We start from the raw sequence: 8,607 nt of genomic DNA on the forward strand, positions 1-8,607 counted from the left end.
CACCTGGTCCATGGCCCGTTGGCTTAAGAGCTGCACAGGACATCTCCAGACAGCCCAGCGGGGAAGTGGCCAAGGTCTCCAACTCTCCACCTCAGCACCTGGCCGGCTCCTTGACAGCAACACAGAGAGCCAAGTTGGAGTTAAAAACACTTCAATGACACGAACACCTGCACTCCTGCCTGCCCGCCCGCCCCACGTGCCCGTGCACAGGGCGCTGCCAGGAGGGTCCTGGTGGCATCACGCACTGACCCCCAGGCCCTGGGCTCCCACACCTGCCCCACGCACCAGGCGCTCCATGCCAGGCAGGCGGCTGGCCCCAAGGCACCATCTTCACTCCATGGCTGCTCTCAGCCAAGCAGGAATGAGGAGCATGGGCAGCTGTGCTGGTCACTGTAGCAGAGGGCTGGCACAGCGGGCCTACCAGTTCTGGTTGTCCCAGTCCTCGTCAGCAGGGGCCAGGGGCACGGCCTTCTTGGCAGCCTTGACCCTAGCCTCACCGCCGGTGCCCTCCCAGCTCTCCCAGCCGTCACTGTTGCTGTTGCGGTTGGACGAACCCCACACATCCCAGCTGTCTGAGCTCCGCTTCTCGGTGGAGGCATCGGCGCAGGTCCAGCTGTCGCTGCTTGGGGACTTGGCCTTGGGGGGCTCGGGGCTCCCGAAGCTCTCCCAGAAGTTCTGGTCCAGGGAGCTGCTCCCCTGGAGGCTATCGCCACCGCCGTCCCGGGCACCGGGGCCCACAGGAGCACTGAGGGAGGTGGGCGCTTGGGTCACGGCTTGCCCGGCCCCACGCTTGGCCCTGCTGCCCACCCAGCGCCCAGCGGAGGACACAGCCCACCTGAGCCCATGGCCAATCACCCGTGGGTAGGCAGAGCCTTCGCAACGATGGTGAAAACAGGAAACCTAAATGCCCCCAGGCCCGCCCTGCTCTCTGGTGGCCCCGTACCTCTCTGAGGGGTCCTCCGCCTTCCCCGAGAAGAAGGTGGTAACATCCCGCCAGCCCTTGCTGCTGGCGCCCTGCACCTGGAAGCAGAGAGGGGCTGAGCAGGTGCCCCACACGCCCACATACACACAGGCACGTACGCACACACACAGGATTCAGACACCAGGGAGCCTGGTCCACACAGGACAGACAGTACACACACCACACTCGGACACACGTGTGCTTGCGGCAGCAGGGCTGCCCTCCAGCTCCCCAGCTGCTCCAGGGGGACAGCACACAGGCACTTACCCCGGGAACAGCCAGGCAGCAAGGACAGAGGGGGCAAACGGTTAGTGGCCGACAGTCCTCTCTCCCCACCGAGCCATCTCCACATGCACAGCCCTGGCCCCTTGGGGTATCAGCAATGTGCAGGTGGCTCGGCAGAGCCCTACCTTGGATGCCAACTGAGAGACCCCAGTGGACATGTCCTCAAGCAGCCTGCCCTCCTTGACCTGTAGGGGGAAAGCGCGCCGTGGGGACAGCATGCCCCATGCCCCACAGCGTCTCCAGGCCCCCTTGGGCTGGCACCTGCCACACACGCTGCCCCAAACCTGAGCCCACAGAGCACAACCCCCCACCAACTCCTCCTACAGGAGGGGAGAGGCTGGGGAGGACAGGCGCAGGAGGAGACAGGCTGGGGAGCAGGGGCGCAGGAGGGGAGAGGCTGGCGGGGGTACAGGAGGCAGAGCCCAGGAGGGGAGAGGCTGGCGGGGGTACAGGAGGCAGAGCCCAGGAGGGGAGAGGCTGGCGGGGGTACAGGAGGCAGAGCCCAGGAGGGGAGAGGCTGGCGGGGGTACAGGAGGCAGAGCCCAGGAGGGGAGAGGCTGGCGGGGGTACAGGAGGCAGAGCCCAGGAGAGGAGAGGCTGGCGGGGGTACAGGAGGCAGAGCCCAGGAGGGTGCAAGACGCACCTGGGCTAGGCTGAGGACGCTAGCTGCACACGGACCCAGTGAGGTCTGGCTGGCCCTCCAGCCATGAACCGCCTTCCAGTGCCTCCCTCCACCAGCACTCAGCACTGCTGAGTGCCCACGCTAGGCTGGCGTGCAGGGCCCAGGCCACACCCCTGCCCCAACCCCCTCCAAGGAACTCTGAAATCACCCTCAGACTGCTTCAGGGTTCTGATCTCAGTCTCTCGGGCTGAGACGCGAGCACAGCACTGGGGAGCAGGGACCGCACCATGCTGTGCTGCTGGGGGCTGGCTGGGGCCTGCGCAGGGGACAGACCCTCCAAACCCACAAAGCCCCCAGCCCCCACCAGAAACAAGGGGTCAGGCAGGGGGTCCCAAGCGGGTCAGCAGCTGGCTGCCCCCTTACCTTCTCCTGGGCGGGTCGAAGAATGTTCTCGTTCAGGCTGTGACCCAGCTCCGAGGCCTGTGGGGGTGGGGGGTGCTGGCATGAGTGCTGGCAGTTGCTGCCCCCCATATTCCAAGGGGACCACAGGTCAGACCTCCATTCCTGGAAGCTCAGCTGGCAGAGCTGACCTCAAACCCACCCACTGGCTGGGTCACAGGAAAACCAAGTGAGCACACACAGCCTCTGGCCGCTGGGAGAGGAGGGGAGAGGAGGGGAGAGGAAGGGAGTGGAGGGGAGATGGTGGCAGGGGCGGGCGCGGGGGATCTGCCCGGCCAGTGGACATGCTGACTCAGCAAGGTGGATGGAGGAACGGCATCCTGCCAAGCAGCCCGTGGGGCACACATGCACCCTGGACATGGGACACGCATGCACCATGGGTAACAGTTTACCGGCTCTGGCTCCTGCCTGGAACCCCACAACTCGACCCAGGCAGCAAGGAGACAGGTTAGAGAGAGAGCAGCAGGTGTGGGAGCAGCTCTCGCGACCCCCACGGCCCCACCGAGGCCACACACCTGTGCCTCTGCCCCAGCTCACGCCTTCAGGACCCCCACAGGACCAGGAAGTCAGTGCCAAGAAGTGCAGCAGCAGCAGGGCTTGGAGACCCACCCAGGGCCAGGGGAGGACACTGGACCCCAGCAATGACCATGGGTCACCCGCAGGGGCTGGCAGTCACACTGCACCCTAGCACCACTTAAACTGGAAGCTACCGCCCCAGCACTGTGTCCCAACGGAGAGCCCAACTGCGTGGCGGCCCCATCCTACACCAGTGCCCATGGCCTGGAGGCCATGAGCAGACACAGCCTCCAATTCCGAAAAGTGAGGGTGGCCTGGCTCCTGGGCCCAGAGCACACGGCCCCAGAACCAGGAAGAACCAGCAGCTGCCAGGCTGTGTGGGCCCCACGCGCAACAGGCTCTCTCTCCCCAGGTACCTTCTGACTTGCTTGGGATCCAAACTTGGTAGCCTAGGAGAGAAATGGGCCAGGAGTCAGCTGTAGACCCTGGGAAACCTCCCCACCATCGCCAGCTAGTGCTCGGGAGGCCAGAGGCAGGGCCTGGGGCCCACAGCACCCACTGCCCAGTTGCCACGCAGGCGCAGGACATGCATCTGTGTGCACTCGCAGCTGAGGCCTCAGACCCATGTGCCAGGTACCAGCCACTTGGGGTCAGCTACTTACACCCTCCTTAGCTGCTGAGGCGAACTTGCTCGCTCCGGTGGTGAAACTGCTCCAGCCCTGGGGGAGGCAGCACGAGAATGGCACATAGGGCACCCATACGAAGCATGCCATGCACACAGGCACTGCACAGCTGGCAGCTCCCTGCTGCCTCCTGAGTACAAGAAGCCCTTCCAGGGGCCCAAGCTGCAGTATCCACATCCCATACAGCTACTGGTTCCAAACCCAGCTGCTCCACTTCCATACCAGCCCCTGCTGGTGGCCTGGGACAGAAGTGGAGAATAGCCAAGTCTGTGGCCCCTGCACCTGCACAGGGAACCTGGATGGAGCTCTGGCTTCAGCCTGAACAAGCCCTGGCCACGTGGCCACATGGGGAGCGAACCATCAGAAGAGCTCTGTCATCCTGCCTGTCAAGGAGCGAACCATCAGAAGAGCTCTGTCATCCTGCCTGCCAAGGAGCAAACCATCAGAAGAGCTCTGTCATCCTGCCTGTCAAAGAAGTTAATTCTAGAAAACAAACCCAAATCCAAACATCTGTTTCACATCAGTGACTAAATGCCTGATACCGTGTGGGGCTGGGACGTGGCATGGGGCCACGCACTGCCGGGCACCCACCGAGTAAAGGGAGGACATGGCACTGTGCAGGAAGTCATCTTCTCTCTTCAGGGGTGGCACCGTGTTCCCAAACCCCACATAGCGGTTCTCTGGGGCCCTGAAAACCAGACAGCCAAGACATAGCAGCAGGTGCTGGCCGGCGCCCGAGCCTGGCAACAGAGGCACAGGGCTGCTGGCCACCCCCAGAGAACCCCAGCAAGCAGGCTGGCCCCCGGCAGCTCTGGGGAGGACAGCTCCGATGGGCAGATCCCAGGAGGTAAAGGCACCAGCCTCTCACACGGGGGCTGGCCAGCTGAAGCCAGAAACCCAAATGTCCACGCATGCATGGTCTCACCCATGATAGGAGCCAAGGTCATCATTGAGCCAGTCCTCGAAGGCCTTCTCTGAGGAGGTGCTCACATTCTGAGGCTGCCCAGAGGCCCTGCAACCAAAAGCCATGTCAGTGACCCAGCCCCGGCCACGGGAGGCAGGTACCCACAGTAGCCCAGGCAGTGCCAGCGAGGCCCATGGGGACAGTGTTCATGGCACACTCGGGGTGCTGGCCTGGGGCCCAGCCACTCTGCCTTGGGTTTAGCTCCCCCCACCTTACTTCCTGCCACACCTCAGCTGGCCCAGCCCTGGTGGGGCAGCCATCTGGGGAGTGACCAGTGGCTCCAACTTCTCCCTGCTGTTACACTGCCTCTCAGTCCTTTTCTAGATGGGCGGTGGAGCCAGCATAGCAGCACAGTAGGCCAATCCTCTGCCTGTGGTGTCTGCACCCCATAGGGGTGCCAGTTTAAGTCCCAACTGCTCCACTTAACCAGCTTCCTCTTTATGGCCCAGGGCCTGGGGATCCTGTATCCATGTGGGAGAGCTGGAGGAAGCTCGTGGCTTTGGACTAGCCCAGCTCCGGCCACAGTGGCTATCTGGGGAGTGAACCAGAAGATGGAGGAGCTCTGTCCCTCTTTCTTTCTGTTTTTCTGTTTTAACTCTTCAAAGTAAAATAAACAAACCTCTAAAAATAATTAAACAAGGCCGAACAGGATAGCCTAGTGGCTAAAGTCTTCGCCTTGCATGTGCCAGGATCCCATATAGATGCTGGTTCTAATCCCAGCAGCCCTGCTTCCCATCCAGCTCTCTGCTTGTGGCCTGGGACGACAGTGGAGGACGACCCCAGGCCTTGGGACCCTGCACCCGCGTGGGAGACCTGGAAGAGCTCCTGGCTCCTGGCTTTGGATTGGCTCAGCTCTGGCCGTTGCAGCCACATGGGGAGTAAACCAGCAAACAGAAGATCTTCCTCTGTCTCTCCACCTCTCTATAAGTCTGCCTTTCCAATAAAAAATGAATAAATAAATAGATAAATAAATAAATAAAAAGGGGGCTAAATGGCAGAATAGCTTCACTGCAGACCCAGCAGCTGCTGTGTGGGGCAGCCCTCAGGGCTGCGTGCCAAGGAAGGAGGGGTGGCCCTGGTGTCCACAGCCACCTCCCGGGCCCATCTCACCCACATCAACCTCCACCCAGATGGGCACGAGCCTCACGGGGCTGCATGTGGCAGACACAGCTCAGAGAGGCAGCATGCTGCCCGCATGCATCCACACCCCTGCACCTCGTTGGGGTCTGCTGGACATTCTGAAAAGGCTACTTCTCCCGCAACCACCTGGGCACCCTGCCCGCCAGGCCTTGGAGGAGCGGGTTCAGGCCAGACCTGGGGCCTGGGCATACAAGGGCAGGCCTGACCCAGGGCCTGGCGGGCCCTGGAGGGAGAGGGGTGGGCCTGACCCAGACCCTGGTGGAGCCTGGGGAGGCTTGGGGGGAGGGGCAGAGCTACCGGCAGGAAGAGGTTGAAGGTGTCCTGGGTTGCGGTGGGGTCCAATTCTGGGCAGGCGATGACTCCAGGGACCATGCTCTGCCTTCAGCCAGAGTTGCCACCTGACGGGAGACACAGGGTTGAGAGGCAAACAGCCCACCCAGCCCTGCAGCCACAGTGGACAGAGGCCAGCCTTGCTGTGGCCAGAGCACAGGGACCCCACTGGGATAACAAATATCAGAAGTCTCTGGCCAGGGTGAGGGCCGCCCATCTGGCCTGCTCCTGTACTTCATCCCCCACCCGTCAGCCGGACCCGGCAGAGCAGGTGCAGGGCTGGGGCCGCCCACCTTGTCCCGGAAGAGGGCTGCAGCCCTGCTGTTATACTTGTCCTGCAGGGACCAGTTGGGGTCGTAGTCCTCCTGTGACTCCAGGAACTCCCGGAACTTGGCGTTGCCACCAACCTTCATCTTCTCCAGCTCAACCTCTTTCCACTTGTCCATTGTCACGGAGCGCACAAAGCTGCGAGGCAGGGCTGGCCTCAGTGCCAAGTCGGGGCAGCCATGCCAGGGCAGGGCTGACTTCAGTGCCAAGCTGGTGGCCAGGGGAGCCATGCCAGTGCACTGACCTGAGGTGCACACCCAGCCCGCGGTGTCTCCCCGAGCATTCCAGGCAGATCCAGACGCCATAGGTCACGCTGGCCCACTGGGGGTTGAATGCGCCACACTCGAAACAGACCTACAGGAGGCCACGTGTGGCTCAACAGGGCTCGATCAGGGATCCCAACACCACACACGAACCCCAGAAACTAGACTCAGGAGTCCCTGGGCAGCTCTGCATGGCCAAGGATGCCACTAGAAGCCCGACTACCTAAAAGGCTCAGACAGGAGGCCAGGCTGACACATGCACTGCAGGAAGGCCGGCTCCCATCCCAGCCCTCGCCCCTGCCTGGTGTCCTGGCTACCTGCCCCTGCCTGGTGCCCCCTGCCCTCTCCCTAGGCTGTGGCCGTGCACCCTCCATGCCACACTTACGTTGTTGTCGTCCTGTACCCTGACTTCCTTGAGAACCTTCCGGGTCCTGGGGCTGGCCATGGCTCTGTAGAGAGAAAACATCGCGCATGGGCTCCAGCACACAGCCGAGGAACCATCGGCTCACACTAGCTGGCATTGCCAGTGGCGGGAAGCAGCTCGAGTTCTGGCTGCTCCGATCCCAGTCCAGCTCCCTGCTTGCACCCTGGGAAAGCAGTGGAGAGTGGTTCAAGTGCTAGGTCCCTGCACCCTCATGGGAGACCCAGACGGAGCTCCTGGCTCTTGCAGCCAAATGGAGAGTAAAAACAGCCGATGGAAGGTCTGTCTCTTGCACTTTCTCCTCTCTGTCTCCTGACTTGCACGGGCCCAGGGCATGCCAGCCAGGACAAGCCTGTTGGGGCACTCACCCAGCCACCGGACTCATTCAGTTCCTGCAAATCTTGTCTCCAAGGAGCCACAGGTCCCACCACACTGACTGGGGCGGCTCTCCCACCCAGGACACGGTGGTGATCCTGCAAGGCTGGCCCTACCGCCAGACCTCCCATGTGGAAAACACAGCACTACCCCCAGAGGAAGGGGGTCCTCCACCTGCAGGCTGCCCCACCCACAGGTACCTGGTAGATAGATGACGCCTCACAAGCGCAGTGACACTGCTAAGAACCAAGGCCGTCGAAGTGGCCGAGGCCGAGACGCCCAGCACACTGCCCACCCTGAGGGCGGAGACCTCTAGCACACTGCCCACCTCTGGGGGCCGAGACCCCCAGCACACTGCCCACCCCGGGGGCCGAGACCCCCGCACCGCGCCCACCCCGGGGACAGAGACCCCCGCACCGCGCCCACCCCGGGGGCCGAGACCCCCGCACCGCGCTCACCCCGGGGGCCGAGACCCCCGTACCGCGTTCACCCCGGGGGCCGAGACCTCCAGCACACTGCCCACCCCGGGGGCCAAGACCCCCGCCCCGGGGTCGAGACCCCCGCGCCGCGCCCACCCTTAGCCGCCTGCAATGGAGGCGCAGGGCCATCCTCTAGGTCGGACCCGCCAAGGCAGCGCGGACGGGGCTGCAGTCGGTCCTACGTGGCCCAGGCTCCCCGACACGTCAGGGAGTTTCGCGGGGCCCGCGAGTGATGCTATGTTGACGCGAGCCGGCCCGGCAGCCCCGCCCCAGCCTGTCGGGATCGGGTCCTCCCGCGGAGGGTCCCCTGCGCCCCGGGGCCGGCGGGCGGCAGCGCCCCGGCTCACCTGGCGGACGGGCCGGCTCCGGGACCACGACGCGGCGCCGGACGCCCGGCGGTCACCCGCTTCCGGCTACGTTGCACGCTGCAAAGCCTCACGGGAGGCTGTCCAGCGGCCGGGGCGGGACTTCCGCCCGCTCGGGTCCGGTCGCCACGGAGACACCCGTCGCTTCCGGCCTGCGGTCCTCCGCCTCCCTAGCCGCAGCCCGAGCTCCGTCGGGGTCACTGGCCGTCTCCGCTGCCCGCGGACGCTCTCGGGGTGCTGTGTCCACTGCAGAGCGGTGCTGCCGGCCCCGAACCCCCTGCACCTCGCAGCCGGACACGGGGGTCCGCACGGACAGTGAGGCTCCCGGAATAAAGAGGCCAGCGCCGCCTGCGTGCGCCAGTGCTTTATTCACAGCCCAAGCGCTCAAGCGGGAGGCGATGGACGCGTGCGGACAGG

At 64.0% G+C, this 8,607-nt stretch overlaps 1 protein-coding gene across 3 annotated transcripts; it reads right to left on the bottom strand.

Moving 5' to 3' along the window:
• Positions 1–137: 137 nt before the first annotated feature.
• ARFGAP1 (ADP ribosylation factor GTPase activating protein 1) lies at positions 138–8,306 on the bottom strand. Of its 3 annotated transcripts, none has more exons than XM_004585945.2 (13): positions 8,173–8,304; positions 6,936–6,999; positions 6,532–6,641; positions 6,254–6,425; positions 5,928–6,028; positions 4,452–4,538; positions 4,118–4,214; positions 3,506–3,562; positions 3,260–3,292; positions 2,292–2,348; positions 1,372–1,431; positions 944–1,020; positions 138–745 (listed from the first exon to the last, which is right to left on the bottom strand). In XM_004585945.2, exons 2-13 carry the CDS (start codon positions 6,993–6,995, stop codon positions 418–420), a joined length of 1,239 nt encoding a protein of 412 aa, XP_004586002.2. In that variant the 5' UTR covers positions 6,996–6,999; positions 8,173–8,304; the 3' UTR covers positions 138–417. The 3 variants fall into 3 exon arrangements, with proteins under 3 accessions (XP_004586002.2, XP_058535605.1, XP_004586003.2); XM_058679622.1 differs by lacking the exon at positions 8,173–8,304 and adding an exon at positions 7,922–8,076; XM_004585946.2 differs by lacking the exon at positions 1,372–1,431 and having other exon boundaries at positions 8,173–8,306.
• Positions 8,307–8,607: the final 301 nt, after the last annotated feature.

The sequence above is a fragment of the Ochotona princeps genome, chromosome 22 (genome assembly GCF_030435755.1).
Source record: "Ochotona princeps isolate mOchPri1 chromosome 22, mOchPri1.hap1, whole genome shotgun sequence".
In the NCBI taxonomy this organism is placed as follows: Eukaryota; Metazoa; Chordata; class Mammalia; order Lagomorpha; family Ochotonidae; genus Ochotona; species Ochotona princeps.

Coding starts and splice junctions, on each gene's coding strand:
- ARFGAP1 (XM_004585945.2), bottom strand. CDS start 6,995: ATGGCCAGCCCCAGGACCCGGAAGGTTCTCAAGGAAGTCAGGGTACAG. Junction 6,426..6,531: donor GGGCTGGGTGTGCACCTCAG/GTCAGTGCACTG, acceptor CCTGCCTCGCAG/CTTTGTGCGCTCCGTGACAA. Junction 4,215..4,451: donor GACCTTGGCTCCTATCATGG/GTGAGACCATGC, acceptor TCTGGTTTTCAG/GGCCCCAGAGAACCGCTATG.